The following is a 25819-nucleotide window of genomic DNA, read 5'->3' on the forward strand; positions in this document are numbered from 1 at the left end:
AAAGCACCAAATTTGGCATGATGTTTCTCTTGAACCTCCAGATTGATTTCAGGGTGGGTACCACCTTGAATGCCTTCCGGAAGTCACGTGACACATGGAAATCCAAGATGGCCAACAATCACACACGAATGCACAGTCTGGAGAGACATAACAGGCATAGCCAGTCCTAAATCAGTCCCGATATGTAATATATTTTTTGGGACGATTTCCCAGAACTTGTTTCACCGGACAACCGCACCCGTGCAGATGAATCGGTGATAACCTCTCTGTATGCGCTCAAGGAAACTGGCAGAAAGCAGTACAAGAACTATGTGATATGTGTTATTGAGGACTGTTCCCATTGTATTCATGATATTATCAAGAAGAATTCATTGGCTTTGTTCAGAAAACCTCAGAAAAAGGAAGTGTCAAAGCAAGGGAATAAAATGAAGGTGTTGCAAAACAATGTAGCTCTTGTTTGGTCTGCGATACATTGCTATGCAAAACAGGAAATCTGATTTGGAAGAGTTTTTTTGCCCATGAGATACAGTCATTCCCACGCTCACTGTCAGATGTTGGAAAGCTTCATCTACCGGGCAGTAAATCAGACTTACTGAAATGTATTGAGCCGTCTGATGAAATGGATCCACCAGGAATATTTGACTGCAAGGTACTGGATGGAGCTGTAATTGTTCATCGTTGGGCAACTTAGCATAACAATTGTGCATTTTGTGAGGAAAGCACCAAATTTGGCACACCAGTAGCCTATCATATCATGAACAGATTTTGATATTGGGCCATCTCAAAATTTTTGATGGCAGTGGAAAATGGCTGCCACAGCCATCAGCGGCTGAATTTGAGATGGCCCAATATCCAAATCTGTTCATAATATGATAGGCTACTAGTGTGCCAAATTTGGTGCTTTCCTCACAAAATGCACAATTGTTATGCTATATTTTGCAAAGTTGCCCCACTATCACTGACTTCCAACTAATGGAATTTCTACCTTCAGTGAGTTCGCTGACAAAGCATTTATTCATCACTCACAGAAACATCTACAAGATACAAGGAGGATAGACATAGTTTGGGACACATATTTCAGATAATTTGAAAGACTCTACTCGAGAAAGAAAGGAAATGGTATTCACAGGAAGGTGTCAGATCAGGCAAAGCTACCAGGGAATTGGTTCGGCTTCTTTACGTGATCCAGAGGATAAAAAGGAGCTTTTCAACTTTCTCACTGGCAAAGTTGCACAGTTCAGGCATCCAGAAGGAGCATCCCTCCATATCACATCGGATGAGCCTGTTTCGTCGCTGGGGGTCATCCTTACAAATGGGGGAATGTAATCACGAGGAAGCGGACACGCGGATTGTTGTTCACATACTTCATGCTCTAAAGTCTAAAGCAAGGCAGCAAAAGTGTTTTAGTAGAAACTGTAGATACTGATGTTATCGTCTTACTTGTTGGTCAATTCCACTGTTTTACAAGGACACAGCCTTTAGTGGATGTCTGGGTTGCCTCTGGAATGGGCAGGAATTACAGGTACGATTGTATAAACTCCATCAGCGTAATCTTGGACCAGAAAAAATCAGTAGCACTGCCTGTCTTCCATGCAATATCTGGGTGCGACACAACATCTTCCTTCCGGGGAAAGGGAAAACAGTCAGTGTGGCAAGCGTGGCACGCATCTCAAGATGTAACAGAAACTTTCGTCCATATTGAAGAACATCCATTTCTGCAACTTGACGCAGATTTCCAATAGCTTCCAACTCCTTGAGAGACTTATTGTTGTCCTGTATGATAAAAAGCAGCCCACTGACCTCCGTTAATGAAATAAGACAGGATTAATTTTGTCAGAGAAATCTTTCAACGGATCGTTTACCACCGACTTAGAATGCGTTGTTTCAACATCTTCGCCGAGGGATATACCAGGCAGGGATCTGGACAACCAGCACAGAAACTCAACAAGTGGTTTCTCCCCCCCCCCAAGATTTTGGCTGGGTGAAGGAGTCTAGAACATGGTTGCCTGTTTGGATGACAATTCCTGAGGTCTCTCAGGCTTACAGAGAATTAATCAGCTGTTCATGCGAAGGGGACTGCACTGCATGAAAACCTCATGAAAAAGCAACACGCAAAATACTCCAAACTGCGAGAAATATTACATATTCCGACATGAAAAACATGGCCGCCATCTTGAATTTGGCCATGATTTTTGTTTCTATCAACAATAAAATGTTTTAAAATTAAAATCTTTCCGGTACTACGTCCTGTAATATTTATTTTGTGCCGTAAAATGTACGACTAAGCCATTCAAAGAGGGTAAATAGTCAATAGTCTGGTGTTTAATCAGGTGTGGCGTGATCAAGGTGGCCATCTTGGATTTAGACTAAAGCGGAGGTCGTTTCGCGTGGTACCCTAACCCGAGATTTTGAAGTTATGTTGAACCCTGAGTCGATGCAAAATTTGATGCTTTTATCCGGTCAGTAACGGGAATTTCACCGAGCCACCTGACTATATTTGTGCGGTGTATAGGCAAGTGACGGCTCTATGCACAAAAAAGGTCAAAAAACGTGGGTTACGTGCATGAAACAAAAACATACGTACTGCTTATAATTCAAAACACCTCACAGCACTGAAAATGTGGGGACAGGAATACTGTACTGGGAATGGTGGAGGCTTGTAATACCCTCTCACACCTGGAGGTGGCGCTACACAATGCACATTTTCATAGAGAATTTGTGTCTGTCCCCCCCCCCCCCCGCAAAGATAAAAACACCATTGTGCACAAATTGTGGTCACACTGGATCCTATGCAGCAAATCTGGATGTAATCAGCCCAGAAGTGGAGGAGGAGTTGCACGACAAACACTGGTCCGTGGATTATAGTGCACGAGGAAACATACACTGCAGGAGGCCGAACTGTGCTGGATTATGCAAAATATACTGCACTAAACCATATTATGCATGCGATGCTACACTTGGCCGAGCTGTGCTGGATTATGCACATTGTGCTGCACTAGGCCGAGCTGTGCTGGATTATGCGTATTATACTGCACTTGGCCGAGCTGTGCTGGATTATATTGTATCAACTTAAAATGTTGTTCTGACCAACGTTGACCTTGGATGTATTGTATGTTGTGTCTTCTCATATCTGCTACATTCCGTTCAATAAGCTAATCCGATACTTGAATAATCTTACAATTCGAATACTCTTACACACAAGTTTACAAACCCCCATCCTCATGCACACTCAAACTTTCTCAAACACACACGCACGAAATCCAAACACCAAAACCCCTCAAAAGGACAAACGTGAAAACACAATGACATGCTTGGGGCGGCCAATCACAGAGAGTAACATCACGTGAAGCAAACTTTAACTTACTCTCAGTTCAAAGTCCAAAACTCCATTTCAAATGGTCGTGTTTTGTGTGTGCGATTGCTGATGATAATTAATTTGTTTTTGATCGCTCTACCTGCACGTACACCTGTCCACGTCCGGTCTCACCTGCAAGGTGAAGATGAAACGACGCTCAGTCTCACCATTTGGCTATAGCAGTCACACGATGCCCCCATTCTGCTCGGGAGAACACTTAACGCCGGGTCCACAACACCTGTGCAGTCCCAGAAGATGAAGACCGTTCGGTGGTTGGAACGTCGGACTTGAACCTTCCCTTGTGTGCAGCTGGACTATTTAGTAGCAAGTTCAATTTTGAATATATGGATCTTCCCAGTGACTTCCAGTTTGTATTTTTTTTTCTGCCAAAACATGTGCACTCACCTTTGCCAGCTGCTGAGCTCCACGATCCCCGATTTTATTGTGAGCCAAGGAAAGAACAAGAAGGGTGCAGGTTCGGAGACCCTGCAAAAATGAGAAAGCATCATTGTGATTTCCAACACTCCTTAAGAAAGTATAATAGTATTTGCATTATGTGGAAGAGAGCCCACCAGTGCACAACCCATTAAAGGGATGATGTCCTCATTGAGGAGCATCGAGGTGGTTTGCTTAAAACTTCAAGGGAAAGGGTCGAACGACAGCTCAAGAGGATATAATCATGGATAATCGACCTTGGGGATATGAGAATATTCAAAACCAACAGAGGATGTTGATTGGAACAGTGTCATGGTACAAGTCATGCAAGAAGCAGGAAATTAAGTTTCACTCAAATCAGCTGAAGGTCCTCATCGAGTCTGCGCCAACAGATACGGAACAAGAAATGGGGACTCAATGTTGTTACACAGATCATGGAGGGTCAACTAAGACTGTTTGAACCAAGAAATGTGTGACTGGCAGTGTCAAAGGCTCCAACAAGTAACTGCAATGGGATATAATTCTCAATGGCCCCAGTTTTTTTTTTAACTTTTTCGACAGGATCTCAGGCTCATGGAGGAGCTGTCACATGATACGTACCTTGAAGGTACATGTGTTATGTAGACATCGAGGATGAGACAACACTCGACCTAATTTTTCTCCGCATCAGATAAACACGGCTAATGACCTCAGGAGGAGGTTAATTAACTTCCCCTGTGCACTCTGGGTGCTCATGACGCCACCTTGTGAAGTCTCTTGTCCACCTGCGACCGTATCCATAGTTTTTCACCCATCAAAATAAATGAAACTGGTGATCGTTTTATTTTCTGAACAAGATCGAAGTTCGTTTGTACATTAACTTTGTTGAGGATGAAAGTGACGGAGGTATCAGCATGCCGACTCCCGCGTCCACTTAATTTTGTCGAACTGTCTTATTCTCATTTTCAAGAATTTGAAGAGAGAGGAGAGGACACCAAGAAGTTTTTATTTTTATTTCTTTTATTAAATATTATAAAGAGGATTTTTTTTGTTTGTTTCTATAAAAAGGAAGAAAAGGGATTCATTCCGGTATCATACATATTGTTACGAATCTGGAAGCCATGAGCACACAACAGACAGGTCCCCGTAGCTCAGTTATTTTGTTAAATGTGTATAGTTAGAATTTCGTAAAGCAACAACGCCCATTTTCGTTTTAACAACAACAACACTGCGCCCGGCAGTCTCCGCCATTCCAAATATGGTCACGAAGCGTTTCGCTTTGGCTGCGCATGTGCACTCACCTTTGCCAGCTATGGCCAAATAAGGGTATGCGGCATTTTCCGCCCAATGGGCGACGAGCAGGCCAGAGCCGGGGCGATCATTGGCAAGAAGGCGGAGCTGCGACACGCCGAGCACCCAATGAGAGCAGGCCACGGACGAGCGGACCGCGCCCCGAAGGACGAAAGAAGGAATTAATAATTGCGTCCCGCGTGGCTCAAAGCGCGTCTGTCTGGGTCTGCGGCGGACTGCATCCCGCGCATTGGAGGTGTCTCGTCTGGCGCATTACAGCGAGCGTCGACCATCTCATCAAGGAAGACCACCTCGTCTCGCCTCCTCTGGGTTCGGCTGCCCTGGTCCGTGCTTTTGGCAACTGGAACTCCAGGAAGGTGCGGACGTCGAGCCGCGCGAACGCGGCCAGGTAGGCAGCACGTTATCTTCCCTCAGCTCGTCTTCTCTCCAAGCTGGAGGGGCAATAACGACCTCGAGGTCCATGTCTTTCTGGGTATTTATGTGTGCGTCCGTGGGCCCCGTCTATAAGTAGGATTGTTAAGTGCTTTTTGTTGTACATTATTTGCATTGCTTAGTCGGATAACTCTGCCCTTACGTGCTCCCCTCGTCCCCCAACTATTGTTTATAAATTTCCCTCTTGTTGAATGTACCAGCTCATTCTTTGTCATTTCTGCCATTGGTTTGCCACGGTGCGTATTGGGGATGAGGAAGGCCGTTGCCGTAGTTGTACATTTGGACCGACGGGCCTCGGTAATCATCCGCTCGGGTTACGCACGGTTCGGGCACGGTAACGGCTCGTTCCACTCAAGGCCTGCCGAGGGTGTGAATTCCCGGTAAGCTTTGCCGCGTGGGTACTACTCCATATGTTCGAATTATTGGCGATTCATGGTCCTGTAAGGGACCCGCACTTTCGGATTTATCTGAAAGGTACGACCTAAATTCCGGGTGTTCGGTGGAGCCAACTCTACTGCTCCCCCGATCGGTCGTGCTTGCCACCTTGACCCGGCCCTACAACAATATTTCTTGTGGATTTCTGCCCTGAAAAAGGGCCGTTTGGGTTTGATGAAGCTTTTCAGCTAAACCAGAGGAAATCCTCGTCAATGGTTTCATCGTCGAAGACAGCGCGTAACTCCTTGTCCGAATCAGGGTAGAGCAAGTCCCCATCGCTGTCACCGTCATTTTCAGCCTCCACCTCCCAAATGATGTCGTCCTCTGTGCCGTCCATGTTGTTGGAGATGCAGCATTTCAGAAATGCTCGCTTGATGATGTCCGACGGTATCTCCTCTCACACCTTGACGATCCTGTTGTCATCTGCAATATGAAGGAAGCAGGAGAAACGCCACAATGCCAAGGAACATCAAGAGGTACGAACCACTCCTCCGTCCACATGATGATGTCACGCCGTCATCCGCAGCACACGTGATACAGTGTATTCGATACAATTCACTATGAAGCTAAACACCGCAGATCCAGCCGCAGCTCATCGGAATGTCGACTTTTCTCATCCTCTCGCTCTTGGTGTAGGTCTTCTCCCCACTCATCCAGTAAGACCAGCAGCGATGTCGCCCGTCCTTGAACAGGCGAGCATGACGGTGAATCGGTCCTTCTCGTGACCAGTCGTGTTGACCGTCACAGTGTTGATCGTGACCAGTCGTGTTGATCGCCGTCTGCAAGTTTATTTGAGGTGGGTGCTCCGACATTAGACTCGAGCTGTTTTGAATAATCCTTTAGATGTGAGCCCAGATGTTCTTCTTCTTCTTTTGTGTTCAATGGCATTTTCAGAGCCGCAAGGCTCGACATGCACCACGCACCTAATCTCCGGGTGACTCCGGACGTTTCCGAGCACGGTTAATAAAACGCTGCACAAGCTCTTAATCTGAACTGATTTTCAAAATTTAAACGGCGGAATTGAGCTTTGCAGCAGTTCTGACTGCTAAAAAGGTAAAGGTGTTCATTTGGAATACAATTGAAATTCAACTGATCGTTTTTAGCTCGCCTGTTCGAAGAACAGAGAGCTACAGCGATACCCCCAGCGTGAGCGTGAAAATGTTAAAGTTTTTGGTGCAAGTTATTTAGAAGCTTGCCATTCATTTAATATGTGGACGAGGATGCTGGTATTTGGCATTGAGGTTCCTTTGGGGTATGTTATTGATGTAGTGAAGTTGAATTTAAAAAATAATTTGAAATGTTTTAAATTTTTGAACTGTTTTGAACTTAACTTTTTTGAAGCACATCAACGTTAAAGTTTTTGGTGCAAGTTATTTAGAAGCTTGCCATTCATTAATATGTGTACTCGGATGCTGATATTTGGCATGGAGGTTCCTTTGGGGTATACTATTGGTGTGGTGAAGTTGAAATGAAAAAATAATTTCAATTTTTTTAAATTTTTGACCTGTTTTGAACTTAACTTTTTTGTAGCACATCAACGTTAAAGTTTTTGGTGCAAGTTATTTAGAAGCTTGCCATTCATTTAATATGTGTACTAGGATGCTGATATTTGGCATGGAGGTTCCTTTGGGGTATATTATTGATGTAGTGAAGTTGAAATTAAAAAATAATTTCAAATTTTTTACCTGTTTTGAACTTAACTTTTTTGTAGCACATCAACGTTAAAGTTTTGGTGCAAGTTATTTGGAAGCTTGCATTCATTTAATATGTGTACTAGGATGCTGATAATTTGGCATGGAGGTTCCTTTGGGGAATATTATTGGTGTGGTGAAGTTGAAATGAAAAAATAATTTCAAATGTTTAAAATTTTTGACCTGTTTTGAACTTAACTTTTTTGAAGCACATCAACGTTAAAGTTTTTGGTGCAAATGATTTTTTAGAAGCTTGCCATTCATTTAATATGTGTACTAGGATGCTGATATTTGGCATGGAAGTTCCTTTGGGGTACATTATTGGTGTAGTGATGTTGAAATTCAAAAATAATTTCAATTTTATAAAAATTTTGACCTGTTTTGAACTTTACTTATTTGTAGCATATCAACGTTAAAGTTTTTTCCTTTCTAATGTTTTTATTTACCACACTATTTTTTACTGATTACAACATATAAATACATATATTGCTACAAAATTATTTGGATCAGACTCACTGCAATGCTTTATAAAAAATATTATTAGACGAGTCTTTTAAAAACGATAAATTTATAAACAGGCGAGCATTGGGTGGCTTTGACACCAACTCTCTGGTTTGGACTGATGTTTTTTGTCTATACCCGTGTATAAGCCGCAACCCCAACTTTTCCCTTTTTTTGCCGAGAGAAAAGTGCGGTTTATACACCGAAAAATACCATACGTCCTTATATTGTACGTCCATTTCCCTCGTGCTTTGGAACGCTTTACTGGCTTGTAAGGAAGATTGTTCTTACATTCCAGAAGCTTGTTTTCATTTCCGATTTTGCTGTTACTAATGAGAAAGTCAGTTCCTTCGGCTCCCTGAAGGGTTTAGACAGGATCCATGATCTGCAGTTGTGAGCTGCTACTCAAATGTCTTCAATAAGTCCCTTAAAATAAAAAAGGTATAAAAATAGCAACATTTGGGTTAATTTTCCCTTTATTCAACAGTTTATAATTAAATATGAAAGAGAATTCAATTGATTCCAAAAACAAAGATGGAACTAGAGAGATCATTGAACACCTTACCCCACGCAATCTTGAGAATAAAGGACGTGGGCGGCGGGGTCTGCGAGCGGCAAATTTGATTGGTTGAGATGATGTAAAATGCCATCATATTTTGTTGAAGTACTACTGTTAAGCTGAAGGGTTTTTTTGAAAGTGCCAATGAGGCGATTTGTGTTCCACAGTGTTTAAGAACGGTATATAATTCAATTGAAATAAAATAAAGGGTTTTAAAGGTGGAAAAATACATTTTGGAAGTTTACCGCAGTCGATGACAGCGTCTTTTACATCACCTTCAACAAGTTACATAAATTATTTTTTGCCTGTTTGTGTCCTTTATGACGTCCTCAAAAAGAGTAAGTCTCCTGTTTGGAATGATTTTCAATTTTGTTCAAAATCTAACAAATTAAATTGTTCCTCGATCACAAACTGGTGTTTGTAGACAGACAGACCAAGTGGTAATAACTCAGTGGTGTTCGTTACCTGAGCAATGGATGCTGCTCCTTTATCTGTGATATGGTTGAAAGCAAGGTTGAGATTCAAGAGCACTCTGTTGCTCGACTTGGTGTTACCGAGAGCTTGGCCAAGCAGGTCTGCACCTTCGTCGTCGATCTGGTTGTTTCTTCGTGAGATGTGACTGAGACTGCAATGGAAAGTACCACCTTCAAAGTGTGCATAGATTGGGAAATGTATGTAATTAAGCAAACAAATAAAATACTACAAAAGCACAACTAGAGATTTATTGAAAGGCAAAAACAGGAGTCCACTATTTCTACCACATCGGTCAAAATATTGTGTCCTTGAGAAAATGTCACATTCGTCATTGATCCGATAACTTCAACAAGGCCTGTTCACCATCAGGATCTGTTCAACATTCCTTACAGTAGGGTGAAGGTGAGGAAAACGCCCTGCATGTGAAACACCAGGTTTGCAGTTTATCGCTGGATTGTGATTCGAACCCAGACGAGACGGCTCACAGGTGTCACCACGAGGGTATCAAGCCGGCCGGCCTCCCTGAGTTTCGTTGTGGTGCAACTTTCACACCCGAATGGGACCAACAACTCCTCCGGTTCACGGACTATGAAATTATGAGGACACAAGGAGAAAGAGACAAATGAAAACTGGATAGATTGGATTTGAAGCTGGGATCTGTCGTGGAAGTTTTGGCCACCTCGAGACAGAAAGAACTTTTCGTTCAGCAGTTGAAGCTGCTAATTCAGTCACAAAATATAAGACAAACAATTTCACAAAGAGTACATTGAGTATATTTGTGATCCCTCCAGGGCGTGGTTCATACATCAAAGGAAATTAACTGAACAAAGAGAGGCCTTTTGAAGAAACAACAGGTGGAACTTTGTGAGGTTAAAATCACAAACACAGGATGAAAAAAACGGTCCCTTATCGGTGCTTGCTCCAGATGGTCTTGGGTGACGGGAGGAAAGAGAATGTGATTTCTTGCCCTGGCCATCAGGGCCAGCGAATTATCGATGAGGTTTTACAAGGTCTTTTAAGAAGGAATGTGTACAATGCCTCCCGACTCGCTTTCCCAGCACGTATTTCTCAAAGCACTAACTCAAGCAAAAAAAAAAAATTTGTACACCTCGTCGTGGCTCGCATGAGAGCGTAACACACAACGCACAGCAAGGGGGGCAATGAGACAAGAGGGGCGGGAGTGGGAAGGCCAAAATGGGGGAACAGAGACATTAGGAGATCTTTGGAAGGGAGAGGGATGGGACGGGGAACATGGGGAATAGAAGATGAACATTACAGGGACTTTCAGGAAGGAAAGCAGGGAATTTGAAGGAGGTGGGCTTGGGGTGGATTAACGGGGGTAGAAAAGATCAAGGATTTGGATGGGGGATGATAAGAGGTGGTGATAAACAGCTGTTTTGAAAGCCTGGAGGGAAGAATGGGATTGAATAGAGTGAGGGAGTTTATTCCAAAGGTGGGAAAAAAGAGGAATGAAAGAGTGAAGGTGAGCTGTGATTCGTGATTTTGGTAGTTTTACCAGAAGGGGGTTGATGGTAGACCCTGAGCGCCCTGCAGAAATGTGGTGGGGACAAATCGTACGGAGAGCAGGGGGAGGCAAGACTGGAGAGAAGCCTGTAGAAGACAGAAAGACCACCGACCTGCCTGCGGTGAGAGAGTGAGAGGCCCAAAGCCTCAGCCTCATCGCGGGAGATGCCAATGATCTGAAATGCCTTTGTTTCCACAGCGTGAAGCCGAGAAAGGTGGGAGGCAGGAGCACCAGCCCAGAGGGGAGAGCAGTCCTCCATCAGGTTGCAGACAAAATCTTTGTAAGTAGTCAGGAGCTCAGGTGGGCAAAGAAAGGACTTTGCACGATGGAGGATTCCCAGTCGACGACTGGCTTTGGAGGCCAAGTTTGAAGTGTGGCTTTCTCAGGAAAGATCATGGCAGATCGTGAGACCCAGAAGCTTGAAAGAAAGGACTTTTTCCGGAGGATTGTTGAGAAAGTGGATGGAGGGGTTTTCCAAACGGTCCTTTCGGAGAGACATAGTGATAGTGTGAGATTTGTCCGGATTGAAAGACATGTTCCACGTGTTGGACCAGTTTGTGATTTCACCCAGATCTGCAGTGAGCGAAGAAGCTGCTGCTTACCGGTCTGAGGGATGACCGATGGTATGGCAGAGGGGGGAGTCATCAGTAAAAAGATAAAGAGGATTTTCCAGAGAATGGGAGAGAGAGAGAGTAATTGGCATTTTACGTCATTATAAATGAAATTAACAATTCAGTTTCCCACAGATTCAAGAATCATGAAAGCATGGATTCAGAGTTGGGAACACGAAGCATGCCAGGGTAGTCATATACAAGTACAACTTCTCTTGGAAACGACTTTAATGCGAGAGGAGGCCATTTGACCCATCAAAACCTGCACTATGACTGCCAACCTGTGGTTTTGTTTGCACTCTATCCTTTTCATTTGCAGAATATAACAACCTCCAGCAATAAATGCCCTTGTACAATCTCTCCTTGAGGCTTCATGTTGAACATAGAATGTGAGGACCTGCGTGGAATCACAAAGCACACTTACAGGCCAAGGTTGTGTAGTAGTCTGTAGTATGGCTGCTGAGGAATAGGGTTGCCCTCCAGTGTCACACATCTGGAAAATGGAATGAAGACCTGTGTTTGCATCTGGTGAAAGGTCGGTTCAGGTGTTCACGACGAGCGGCATCCGAGGCAGTCATTCAGAATTTGATGCGTGCGCGTGTGAGTGGAGCGTTGCTTGCGATCACGATGAACGTACCTGAGAGCACCGCACTGCGAAAGCGTGGACACGATCACGCTGAAAACATTGTCGCTGATCCAAGCGTTCCAGAAACTGCAAAAAAGCCAAGATGCATTAAGATGATGATCCATGACCAAAAAAGGTGGAACAATGTTGATTTGTGAGGGAGCACACACCTGATGGAGCATAAAGTGGAAACAAATGGCAAACACGACTTGAGAACTTCCATGAAGTTCTCATTCAATCTCCAACCTGCACAAAGGAAACTTTATTTAATTTTTTTTCTCGATTTTAAGAAGAAAACAACAATATTAATGTATCCAAGCTGTTATTATCACCTGGTTATTAAAGTGAGCTATCACCTGGTTGTTTGACCTGGTGTAAAATTGGTGTAAAACCTGGTGTAAATTTGACCAGCTATCACCTGGTGGCCAAATTCCTGCCCTAACCTACAAGAGGGCATTGCATCGCAGCCGCAGCAGCACAGATTACTTATCCACCATTCTTACTGATGGATCACGAGATGATGGCATCTCGACAGAGAATTGGGGTTGAGGACTTTTGGTGGGGAAGGGGTATAAAGACTTGTAGTGGGGGAGGGAATTTGAAGATGTACAGTATGTATATCGGAATGTATATATGTGTATGTACATCAGACGTATATTCATCAATCACCACTTTTCTTGCCGCCACAAACCCGTTCATGTCTCACAACCTCGGATGTGCAATGCACAGATTTCTCTTCTTCGTCCATCATTTCCTTCGTACTCCGCCAGGATGCACGGCATGAAGGACGGGACTCGTTCGCCGATGCCGCGTTCCGTTGATTCAGAGCTCACCTCGCTGCTCATTGTGCTTCGACTACGAACCACCGTCCCTACAGGTAAAATGTGATGTTTCAAGAAACACGAGCTTCAGGATGAAAACAAATGAGTTTCGTCATTCCGAAGATGTTCTTCATTTATAAGATGGAGAAAAATTTTTAAGGCGTAATTATGACGTCATAGGTCACCTGGTTCCAGGCGCCATCCTGGAAAAACCGAAAAAATTTGCATCTCTATAATCTCCGAAACCACTCCACAGAAAAAAAAAATTACACATGGTTCATTGTCAAGTACTCCCCATGGGGAATAAGATTTGTTTATGATGATGTCATCACTTTCTTCATTATGACGTCATAATTCGACAAGCACCAACGCTTGATTCGATAAGTAATGAAAACTTTTTCTTTGCAACTGCTGGTCCAATTGACACGAAATTTTGACCATCGGTGGTGCGGCTCCTCCTGCAGGAATTTGTAATGATAATTATGACGTCATAGGTCATGTGGTGCAGGCACCATCTTGGAAAAATATTGCACCTCTATATGTCCAAAATTCTCCATGGAAAAAATTGAAACATGGCTTATTGTCAAGTCGTCCCCATGCGGAATATGATATGTTAATGATGATGTCATCGGTGCCATCATTATGACGTCATAATTTGACAAGCACAGCGCTTGATTCAATAAGTATGAAAAAAAATTCTCTGAAATTGTCGGTCCGATTGACATGAAATTTTGCACATCAATGCGCTTCCTCCTGTATAATTTTTTTAGTCATAATTATGATGTGGTTGGTCACGTGGTACAGGTGTCATCATGGAAAACCGAAAAACTTTGCACCTCCATATTTCCGAAACCCACTTCCTGGAAAAAAATTTCCACATGACGAATTGTCAAGTACTTCCCTTGGGGAATAAGGTTTATTCATGATGATGCCATCGGTGGCTTCATTATGACGTCATAATTAGAACACCTTGGGCAGTGCAGGTGACAATTCCCCTTCTTCAAAAAAATACTTTCTTAAAATACTGGACATGAAATTACTGCATTTCATTCAGACTAGAGTCCAGTTAGGATCCTAATAATTTGAACTTAAACACGTACAACACAAAATTATAATTTTTTAACACGTATAAATACAAAATGATATCTTTTTTTAAAACTAAAAATGTCATTCTTGTTTAACTGCAGGTTATACTTTCCTCTTTCGCTCAATGAGTTGGAATCAAAATTATATTTTGGCACCACGGGAGGAATGTCCTTGATTCCTGATCGGGCGCAGAGCTCTTATCTTCTAAATCTTGCTCAAAGTTTCCTGTGCACCGGTAGCCCTCTGTGGAACATCGTAACACAATATTTCATGACGTTTCAGAAAGTCAACATTCTTTTCGTGCTTTGCGGCAGGCAGATCGGATATGTACGGTATATGCGTGATGTGGATTTTTTTAAACCCACCTTGTTGTGATCGTTGTCCTCCTGAAGGATTCTAACTGGCCGATTGTGGAATCCTATTTGACTTCAGACAGAGTTTAACGTTTGTCCGATTTGATTATAAAATCCTACAAAAACCCTATCGACACTGATAAAACTGATGTCCACACAAGTCCTTCCTTGTGAAACAATTTATTTCCTAATTATACACCATACACTTCTCACCCTTGTACAATGAACTTAAGAATCCCCATTTGATTGCAATATTATTTGGTTCTATTTCATTTATTCTTACTTTAGTAAACAGTTAGACCAACCGTATTCAATTCACTTCTACATTACATCAGAGGGTTTTATTCTAACTTGGTACTTGGTCAGTTCCAAGGAGTACAAGCCACTGAGAAACTATACTTCCTCACGTGCTTGCACTGAGAACGATGTGCCTTTCAAAACATTTTATACTTCCATGAGAGAGAGGTTGGGGGATATTCACCCAGACTGTAGACGTGTCTTTTAGACAAAAAGCCACTTCGTACATTTTCTAAGCAAACGTTCATTTATCAGCTCGGCCACTCTGCTCCAGAACAACACATTTCTTATCATTTAGGGCAAAAGTCTTTTGGCCAGAAATGACAGCCAATTCAGTTTGCAGCATAAAAGTTACATTTCTGAAACTCTATTTGTTACAATTTTAAATACATTAATATAAATTTTTCCCCCACACATTTAATATAAATTGCGGAACCGAGATGTACATGCATGTGTGTATCGCGTATTTGTGTATGTGCAGTATGTTTATAGGAATGTATGGACATATATATATGTTTCATGTGTATGTTTGCATGTAAGTGTATTTAAAGTGCCTATAGAAAGTCTGCACCTCCTTTCAAAATTTTCACTGGTTTTTTTTGCCTTATAGCCTGGAATTAAGTTGCATTAAATCAGACATTTCCCACCTTTATATACACATCGTAACCCACAACTTCCAAATGAAAAACAAATTCCACAAATTTCCAAAAATTAATTAAAAAGTACAAAACTAGGATGATTGTCCACCCCCCCCCCCAAGTTAATACTTGCTGGAAGCACCTTTGATAGCAATTACAGGTGTGAGTGTGTTGGGATAGGTCTCTACCATTACTTGGCACACCTTGATTGGACAATATTTGCCCATTCTTCCGTACAAAACGGTTCAAGCTCAGTCAAGTTGTGTTGGGGAGCGTTGATGGAGAGCAATCTTCAATCCATGCCACAGATCTTCGATTGGATTTTGGTCAGGCTCTGACTGGGCAATTCAAGGACATTTATCTTTTGTCCTCAGCCATTCCAGTGTAGCTTTACCTGTGTGCTTCGGGTCGTTGTCATGCTGAAAGGTGAACTTCCGTCCCAATATCAGCTTTCTTGCAAAGGGCAGTAGATTTTCTTCGAAGATTTTTCTGTATTTTTGCTCCATTTTCCCTTCTTTCCTGAAAAGTGCCCCAGTCCCTCCTGATGAGAAACATCACCAGAACATGCTGTCACCACCATGCTTCACAGAAGGGATCTTTGAGTGATGTGCTGTGTTGGGTTAGTGCCAAACGTAACGTTTTACATTTAGACCAAAAAAGTTTAATCTTGATTTTGTCAGACCACAAAACTTTTTGCCACACGGCTTCAGAATCTCCGGAGTGTTTTTTATACCTCAAACGGGACTCAAGGTGGGCTTTTTGAGTAATGGCTTCCTTCTTGCCACCCGACCATGCAGGCCAGACTTGTTGAGTGTCTGGGATATTGTTGTCACAAGCACACAGTGAACAATCTTTGCCACAAAGGCAAGTAGCTCTTTCAAAAGTTGGCATTGGCCTCTTGGTGGCCTCTCTGATCAGTCTCCCCCTTGCTTGGTCATCCAGTTTGGAGGGACGGCCTGATCTCGGCAGGGTCTTGGTGGTACCATATGCCTTCCACTTCTTAATGATTGTCTTGAATGTGTTGCAAAGGATATTCAAGGTATGAAATATTTTATACCCATCTCCTGATCTGTGCCTTTCCACAACATTATCCCGATCCCGGAGGTCTCTTGAACGCTCCTTGGTGCTAATGGTTGAGTCTTTTACTGTGATATGCACTTCCCAGCAGAGGAAACCTTCAGGAACGGCTGATTTTATTCTGAAATAAAAAGAATCACTGCAATTTAACAGAGGCTTGATAATAATATGATACATACGTAATACGATAATATGAGTTTGCCAAAACTCCCAGGGTCTGTTGGCCATCTCGTCAGCCCACTTCTTTCTCCATTGAATGTTGGCTGGTCGAAGAAGAGGTTTTCTCCGAGCTGCTCTCTCCCATGGTAGCCCCGTTGATGAAGGTACCGCACGGCAGTTCTTAAGCTAATCTGGACCTCCGCTGCAACATCTGCCACCTTGCAACGGGGAGTTTTCTGAATGGACCGCTTGACAGCTCGAAGACATCTTTCTGAGGGCCCTGATCGATCCGAACGAGAAGCTGTGGATTCCTTGTCTTCGCTTGTGAATTGCACAATCAACCGATTGACCGTAGGAAGCGCAATGCCAAGGTTCTGAGCTATCTGACACTGGCTGACTCCACCTTCCGAATGGCCAATAATTCATCCTCTTGGAAAATCGGAAAGTTTGTGTGCTCCCTGGGTTCGAGCCATAGTTAATTGTCGTACAAGACCCAGGAACTCGTTTCTGAAAATAAATAGTCGAATATTAGTTCAAATCACTGAGTAAAACTGTTATACAGATGAAATGAAGAAATTTAAGTTGTCCATTTACTTCTGTCATGTCCTCTGTACAATTTCCAATTCGCTTCTCATTTCAATTTACAATGTTTCAACTCTAACCGTGTCCGTCATCCCGCCTGCTCCAGTTTCTTTACCTGCTCTTTACATCTCCACTGGGCCATGGTTGGATTCCCCTCGAAGACCCAGCAGCCGTGGCCTCCATGCCCACCCACTTGGGGTGTGCCCTCCGTCCGCAGGCTGCCTGCTGCAGCCTCCGCTCGGGACTCCCACGGGGTCCTTCCCTTTGCGTCTCAGTGCTCCCACTCCTGCACCAATGTCCATGAGGGACACTGCACAAATTTGCCTTTGCTGTACCACCTCCTTTCCTGAAAGGCTTGTGGGAGATTATTTTTGCACCCCAATTTGCCTGTTGGCCCCCATCCTCTCCAAGGGTTCCTGGGGACATCAAGCGCGCCCAACACTCCACCCAACGTTTCTGTTGAACACTCCGGGCCTTCAGGAAAGCCTGGAGAGAGCATTTATATTCATCCCTCTCCAATCTCCAGAGGCATGTTCGCATGCATGCTCAATCATGTGGCATCCCCTGCTCTCCCCTCGGCTTGCTCGGCGCATCCTGCGCAGGAGCCGTGCTCACATACTCACCACACACACACACACACACACACACACACACACACACACACACACACACACACACACACACACACACACACACACACACACACACACACACACGGAGTAGTGTTCGTTATGAGAAAATTGTGCTTCATTTCATTTATTTTGAGAACATTTTGGGGTTCCATCCACAATGTCGTTTGAGAAGAGTTTCAGAAATGCTTCAGATCTGCATCTCCAATCATACGTTGTGCCCTTTCATTGGTAAACCCTTACCATCGTTTTGAAGACCATCATGTTCGAGAGTGACTCTTTCCGCTGACATCACTTTCACTTCCTTCAGAAATTTATTCTGATTTCTCTTCCACGATCACCCAACCTTGAGTTTTGTCCAAGGGATGAAGGTTGCAGAAAACATGAAAACATCAAGAAGTGAGACTTGCTTCAAAAATTAATAAATAAGCAAATAAACAAATAAATATATACAAACAATGTTCCTAATTATCTCTCAACTGATATTATTATCCCAACACTTTTTGAAAAGGGGGGACATTGTAATTGGCTCCATCTGTCTGTCCGTCCGTCCGTCCGTCACACTATCTCCTCCTAATAGGCTGGGCAGAAATCCACCAAACCTGGTACTTATGAAACGATATGCAATCAACAATGGAGACATATGAAATGTGCTCCGATTTTTGGGGATTTGACTCCCCGGTTCATGCCCCAAGTTGGGGGGGACTTAAGGGTCACAGGGGTCAAAACGCAAAAAGGAAGTTATTTTTTAGAAGCTTGCCATTCTTTTAATATGTGTACTGGGATGCTGATATTTGGCATCGAGGTTCCTTTGGGATATATTATTGGTGTCATGAAGTTGAAATTAACAAATGATTAAAAAAAAAATTAATTTCAACCTAAGATTTGTGTCAAAGCCACCCAATGCTCGCCTTTTATACTTGACGCTTGCCATTCATTTAATATGTGTACTAGTTTACTTATTACAATATACGAATACATATATGGCTTTAAAATTATTTGGATCAGACTTCACTGCAATGCTTTATAAAAAATATTATTCGACGAGTCTTTTAAAAACGATAAATGTATAAACAGGCGAGCATTGGGTGGCTTTGACACCAACTCTCTGGTTCACTTTCAACGTCAACCATCAGGTGAATAATCAGTGAAAATGTCCTCAGGTTCTGATGAACCTTAATGAACCAGCAAATGCAATCACGTGATGCACTTCCAAGAAGCACTGGAAGCTAAATTCAAAGAGAGGCGTAATATAACAACGGCCTGCGTGCGATGTGACAGCAGCAACCATTGTGCTTTGGTGGACCTCTTCACTCGAGATGTCTGTAATGTTGAACGTTTTTGATTCCACAGAATCCAGGAGAGACCGATGTGATGTTGGAGACACCAGCCCAGAAAAGGAGAGCAGTGCTCCATTTATCTGCGGACAAAGGCCTCGTGGTTGTGAGCAGTTCTCATTTCTCAAGGAATGACTCGGAACAATGGAGGATACCCGGTGTGTGACTGGATTTGGAGGCCAGCTTTGTTACGTGGAAAGGTCATGACTGATGATGAGGCCAAGAATTTCGAGAGACTGGACCTCTTTCAGTGGAAATCCATGCGAAGAGGCGGGTTCGTTTGACGATCCTTCTGGAGCGGCAGGGTTGATTTGCCAGGATTTGAAACTATTCCATTTTTCAGATCAGCATCTAAATTCCAGATCAGCAGGAAGAGAGAGAGAGAGAGAGACTCAGCTGCCGTCAGTCCAGCAGTGGGATGGGGGCACTGCACACAATTGGAGAGGTCGTTTTTGTAGATGATGAACAAAATGGAACCGAAGACACCACGTTGGTGTCGCATCCGCTGGTAGGGAAAAAAAGGAGAGGTTTCCATTGAGAGCAACGTGTTGATGGTGTGGGTGGGAAGAAGTCAGGAAGTCAGGTGTGAAGATGGCCTTGTATGACGAGAGGTTCACCTATTATTTGAAACTTTGCTGATGGAGGAGCAGCAGCTTGTCCGCAGTGGAGTGAATGGGACAGAATCCACACTGACGGTCAGAGATGGAGCTGCTTGAAAACAGGAAACACTTGGACATCAGAAACAATGATGGATTCTCTGACTGTACTTGTAATTGGAAGCAAGCTCACCGGACTCTCGTTGCTATGGAGTCTGTTTTGCACCCTTTGGTGGATGGGAGTGACTTCCATGCGGTCAAAGGAGGAGGACCACATCGAAGAGGAGAAACAAGAGCAGCAGAGCATATTTGAGAATACAGGAAATAGTCATCGGGACCCGCAGCCGAAGGAGGCCGAGGCCGGTCCCGACTTTCTGTACCTTGTCAGGTGAGGGTTTGGTGCACCGGATTTGGACCCCAACACCTCTCAGACCCCCTCCACTCCTCCGTTCTCCGAGGTCTTTGTCATCAACCAAAGACAGTCAATCAGACGAAACTCTGAAAAGCATTTTCCGGATTATCTATGGATTGTGAAACCCCATTTCGTTCCACACAATGACAAGAGTTGCCTCGAAGTACACTGACATGGATATACCAGGCAGGTGCTGCAGTTCCCCCGACCATTCACCCCCACGAAGTCATAACACCACCCAGCCGTCCCGAGCCCTCGGTAATGAGAACTGGTGAACAGGCAGGAAATAAAAAAAACCAGCAAACACACGTTCAATTCGAAGAGGAAATTTAACATCAAAAACAATTTTTACCACAAAATACAAGCCACAGCTCCAGGACGGGCCGGTTCAAAAAAAAAAAACTGTTTCAACGTCATGACGTCACGCGCTCAACGGCGTGACGTCATTTGCGCGCAGCCGACCAACGTGAATAAACGTGATACGCCGCGTCGTTCCATCAACTCGGATTAATGTGCTTTAGTTTTAGTTTCCGATGAGAATGATATATATATATATATATATATATATATATATATATATATATATATATTTTTTTTTTTACTACATTTGTTACAAACATATTTTCGAGAACAATTCGAAATCGCGCGCACTTATTGAGCTGGTATTGGCAAAGAGGAATATAAAACAAGAATCTTTGTGGTGGATCACGACGCATTTTATTCCTCCGAATAGCAATGTCCAAGCAAAAGTCTCTGAGGTCTTTGTTCCGAGTTACACGTTGAAATCATTCCAGAGCTATAACGTCATCTGACGTAACTTCCTGTCGTTAAGCCCCGCCCTCGCGGGGTGAATCGATCGGTTGCGGACGCACGTGCATATCCGTATTATTATTATTATTATTATTATTACATTTTGTCTGTATTTTCTCTGGAAACCGCTCGTCGGATTGACACTAATTTTTCACCAGACGCGCAACTTACTCATGCAGAATGTTTTAATGATAATTATTATGATGTCATAGGTCACGTGGTGTGGCAGTCGGGTTGGGAAAAAAGAAAGGGAGCAACGTTGGACCTTTATAATCTCTGAAACCGCCTCCATGGAAAAAGTTGAAAATCAGACCCGTCAAGTACTCCCCATGGGGGAAGAAGTGATTAAAAAAAAATGATGTCAAAGGTGCCTTCGTTATGACGTCATAATTGCACACGTCGAACGCTACATCCGATCAGTATGAACATTTTTGAGAGTCATCTTTGGATAAATTGATCAACACAAAAAATAATTATGACGTCATTGGTCATGTAGTTCGGTAGCCATATATATATATATATATATATATATATATATATATATATATATATATATATATATATATATATATATATATATATATATATATATAATTGTTTAAATTTCAAAATTTTTCTCTGAAACAGCTGAACAGATCGAGAATAACCTTCACAGGTATGACCACCTGTCCATGAGGAACGAAAAGTCCCGTCGGCTGTCACGTGGTTTGGCAGCCACATTGGATTTACCCAAAAACCTTTTTAAAATCTTCTTCTCCAGAACGGCTGAACAGATCGAAGGGAAACTTCACACACATTTCCTGGACCTTGGGAATACCGGCGTGTTCATGAATATCATTGATTGGTCAAATGGTTTGGAAGCCGTTTTGGATCGAAGGAAAATATTTTTTTAACTATTTCTCTTGAACAGCTTCATCGATTGATGTGAAATTTCACAATTATGATCTCGCAGTGAATGGGGGAATATATGTTATAAATTTCGACTTGATTGGACGCAGGGTCTGACGGCCAGAATATTTATATATATTTTTTGAATCTGTGTTCTTTTTAAATTTTTATTTATTTAATAAGGCTCACTTGGCTGCACCTGGATGGCTTTGAGGGTAGCGGAGTAGCAATTGCAAACCCCAGTCCTTTCCAGGTTCCTCCTGGTGACTTCATCTCTGTTGTTTTTTTGTTTTTTTTGCTTGTTCGGGTTCCTTCTGAAGACTCCAATGCAGTCCCTATTTTATGTGGTCTTCCGTTTGATTTGAATTTCTTTTTTTTTTAATTACAATTTTGGCACCAGAAGAGTTGGCTCGCACCAAGTCCTATAACCCCGACACTATACCCCATCCACTCTCTTCTCCACTTCCTTAACCTCCCCTCTACTTTCATCCCCTTCGCTCCCCTCGCCTCCCCCACAATCGCCCTGGTTGTTTGTTATTGTCTTTCTGTTTCACCCACAGATAAGGGTGAAGCAGAGGGGTGAGTTTTCCATTGACACTCTCATGCCTTGATCTTCATTGCCCGGCCTGCGAGCCACCGGCAGTCCCTGGTGGCCGAAAGTGCGGCCGATATATAATAAGCAAATGTGAAAACACCCCATAATCCGCCATAAACGCTGTCAAATTGACCCGTTGAAAAATGAGTAATGAATGAGTGCTGGAATCGGTCGACGGAGGTGACGGAGTGTGAAAGTTGAAACTCCATTACCCCGGCTATCCATTCCTTCACCCTACCTGCAACAATTCTCAGGTGTGCCATTTCTACACATTTCCTTCTGGACGGAAAGACTACTCTCTCTCTACAATCCCAGGTATTCCACACATCAAACATCCATCACAGTAATCGTGTTTGAGTTTTGCTGTAAATTATATTTCTTTCTCATTCATTGGTTTTGTGAAAGTTCCTTCCTTGTCCACAAATGGTAGATTATGGACAGAAATCCTTTATAAAATGGATTATGGTAGTTTTCATTCTCTGAAATATTTACACTTCCATTGTTTTTGATTTGTCGAATGTAAAATATTTCAGTCGAAGAGGGCAAACCTTGTTGCATCAATCGAGATGTAAGTTGTGTGCGTCTTCATCGATTGAGTATGATTTTCGGTTGTGGGTTTTGTGGGACCTTCAAGGGGACAAGACGTGATTTGCGAGGTCTGCTGGAGGCAGGATTTCCAGCTCACATCTTGGCACCTGGAGGAAGGTGTCGACTCATGATTCTTGAATGTGAGAAGGTTGACAAGTGAGGTCGGGCTGCCAGGTGAGTCATGGTGAAGAGAGGGGTTGAGGAAGCAGAAAGTAACTTTCGTTCTGCAACTTCAAATCCCTCTCTTCAACATGAACATTCAGCTGCATGTTCTTCCGAGCATTTTTTGACGTTATTCTTCATCATCGAGGGATACGACCACAACAAATTTTTCAAGTTTCTAAAGTACTCAATTCTCATGCGATTGACAAGAAATTTGAAGAGGAGTTGTGTGAGAGGGAAGGACAAAACAGTCGGGGAACAGAGACATGAGGAGATCTGTGGAAGGAATTGGGATGGGGCGGAGGACATAGGGTAAACAAGATGGACACAACATGGTCTTTCAGGTCCTTACACGACAGGGAATTTCAGGAAGGAAGGCAGGGAATTCGAAGCTGGGTTTGGGGTGGATTAGCTTGAACAGAAAACATCATGGTTTTGGATGGGGGAAGACAAGACATGGTGGGGAACAGCTTTTTTGAAGACCTGGAGGGAAGAATAGGATTGAAGAGAGTGTGGGAGTTTGTTCCTAAGGTGGGGAAAAAGAGGAATGGAATGAAAGAGTGAGCAGTGATTCGTGATTTTGGTAGTTTTAGCAGAAGGGGCTTGCTGGCGGACCTTGAGCGCCATGCAGAAAAAATGGGGACGACATATCTCAGACCGAGAGGGCCGGAGAGGAGACGGTGGAAGACAGAAACATCACCGACGTCAGGGTGTCAGACCGTGTCAAAAGCACGTGATATGTCTCGGGATACGACTCTCATTTCATGTCCGGCATTGAGGACCTCCATCCATTGTTGGGAGAGCAGAAGCAGCATATCCAGGGTAGAGTGACCTGGTCTGAAACCAAATTGATGATCATAAGTTAGGCCATTGGAGAAGAGGAAGGATTTCATGTCCGAAGCGATGATGGATTTCATAACCTTCCTGATGATTGGGAGAAGCTTGTCCATGAGCTGAGCCCAGTATTTTCATGAATTGGTACCAAATTGCGGGATAAAACGAGACACTGCTTTTTGGATAGGTCATGACCTATAGTTTGAGAATTTATTTGCTTGCCAGCTCAAACGCGTAGCTTTCTTGGAGAAATCCGCTCGAGGGGGCACTTCAAGGAGGTTAAAATACCGATTTTTTTTTTTGGGGGCATATTTGTTAACTAGATGCCATGTAAAATTGTTCTAACTTCAGTGTCAAGCTGAAACTGAACTGAAAAGGGTAAAGAAAGGGAAATTTATTTGAATTTTTTTGCTGAAATGAGTTGAAATTTCAAATTTTAAACGCAATTTTCTCCAGTTTTTGTTTTCTTGAAGCCAGTAACTTCATCGACCAATTCCTAAAATATTGCTGTGCAGAATATACTGAGAGGTTTTGTTTGGTCTAATAACATGTTAGTTAAAATTTGAGGCATGTGTTAGCGTCAAAAATTAACTGGCCGGGGGAGGGGGGGGTAGGATGTTTTCGAAGCTGTAGAAGTTTGACGTGATATCGACATTAAATTTGTACTTGTAACTGACTGTGCATCACAGACATCCTTGCCATCACTGTATAAATCACTGAAGTCCTTAATCTTCATCATCACTTTCATCGTTATGGGAAGACTCATCATCAGAAACGTCCAGAACGAAGTCACTGTCCTTCGTGTTGCTGCAATCCTTTTATCGGCATTCGTCCGTACATGGAAGGTCATTGTCTAAGCAAACGCAATCACCAGGTTCGCACGCTTTGCGGCACTCACAGAACATGAAGTCCAAAACTACCTGTGATCCAACATATTTCAAGTCGACCATCGTCAGTTGTGCGCCAGCCATGGTTTTCTGGAGCAGGCACATAAGGCTTTGGATCAAGGGATCGTCTCCATACAGCGGCCTGGTAATTTGCTCTTAGCATGTGTTGGTTAAGGATGTCTGCACACGATGGTAGTTGCCCGGATTCTACAACACCCTTTTTAGCGCGCCATAGATTGAAGCGTAGAGCGTTCACTTCTGCATCATGGGTTCGGGACGCATACAGCTGGTATGTAAATGCCTGCAGAGTATCAACAACATCCCTATTTAATGTCCATTCACTCCCCAGCTTAGACAATGCATCCAAGAACTCCTTATTTTCCTCGCATCAACTTCAGTCCCTTGATCTTGCCCGTACCTGAGAATGCACTGACCGAATCGCACCCTGTGAATGCGTGTAGACCCAGCGACGAATTGCCATGTAGTCCTATTCTCGCTTCAATCGTGTCAATGCTAAAGAGTCGAATCCTTCCCTTAGACGAAAGTCGCATACATAAGCGGGTGCTGATATGAGCATTGAATGCCAAGAGAAGCTCAAGAAAATCAGTGTCTTTGGCAACGATGACGACTGATTTGAAACCCGATCGAGCAGCGTGTGACGCATGGAGTAAAACCCTAGTGTCCGCTTCCTCATGCGCCGAATCAAGTTCACGCACTTCCATCAAAGTATCCTGCGCAATTCGGAGGCATTTCGAATCAGCTGTTACGTAGAGTTCTTTCTCACCGATCAATGATTGTCTCTGCTGCCGGTCATTGGCCATCTTGGACGCCATTTTGGATTTCCAACTGATTTTGATCATCAGCAACGACACCTATACAATGTCTCACGACTCTCACAGACGACCAGTATTCATAGCATGGGTCAACATCCGTCAGGTTTTGATTATGCTGGAAAAAATAGAATTTTTTTTAGAAAATCGCATTTGAAATTTGTAATTTCGATTCATTTAAGCGAAAAAAATTGAAACAATTTGTCAAAATTTTACCTTTTACATGACATATAAAGCCTCCAACTTGATTTAGGATGATTGTCCATTGCATCTAGTTGCAAAATCTGCAAAAAAAAAAGAAAATC

The 25819-nt window shown here is 43.1% G+C and overlaps 1 protein-coding gene and 1 long non-coding RNA gene across 10 annotated transcripts in view; one reads left to right on the forward strand and one right to left on the reverse strand.

Annotated features, from left to right (window-relative positions):
- LOC147008326 (leucine-rich repeat-containing protein 71-like) overlaps positions 1 to 18442 on the reverse strand; it is a 42403-nt gene extending 23961 nt beyond the window's left edge. For 4 of the 7 annotated variants that reach the window (XR_015053498.1, XR_015053500.1, XR_015053497.1 and 1 more), the window contains exons 1-7: positions 17819 to 18442; positions 12643 to 12804; positions 12104 to 12179; positions 11946 to 12020; positions 11733 to 11801; positions 9164 to 9323; positions 3761 to 3841 (exon numbers count right to left, since the gene is read on the reverse strand). Coding sequence is in view for 2 of the 7 variants with exons in the window: in XM_085865190.1 (XP_085721316.1) it covers positions 3761 to 3841; positions 9164 to 9323; positions 11733 to 11801; positions 11946 to 12020; positions 12104 to 12179; positions 12643 to 12804; positions 17819 to 17867 (672 nt within the window). In the remaining 5 variants the exon portion in view is untranslated. Of the gene's footprint in view, positions 1 to 3456; positions 3842 to 9163; positions 9324 to 11732; positions 11802 to 11945; positions 12021 to 12103; positions 12180 to 12642; positions 12805 to 17818 lie in introns of those variants that run through there. The other 3 variants (XR_015053502.1, XM_085865191.1, XR_015053501.1) reach the window with 3 other exon arrangements.
- Positions 4991 to 25819, forward strand: part of LOC147008327 (uncharacterized) — a 32001-nt gene continuing 11172 nt past the window's right edge. For 2 of the 3 annotated variants that reach the window (XR_015053513.1, XR_015053511.1), the window contains exons 1-2: positions 4991 to 6743; positions 12704 to 12810. This is a non-coding gene — a long non-coding RNA (uncharacterized LOC147008327). Of the gene's footprint in view, positions 6744 to 12662; positions 12811 to 25819 lie in introns of all 3 variants that reach the window. The other variant, XR_015053512.1, reaches the window with a different exon arrangement.

This window comes from Eptatretus burgeri, chromosome 20 (assembly GCF_056783735.1).
Source record: "Eptatretus burgeri isolate ZD-2024b chromosome 20, Ebu_testis_v1, whole genome shotgun sequence".
NCBI lineage: Eukaryota > Metazoa > Chordata > Myxini > Myxiniformes > Myxinidae > Eptatretus > Eptatretus burgeri.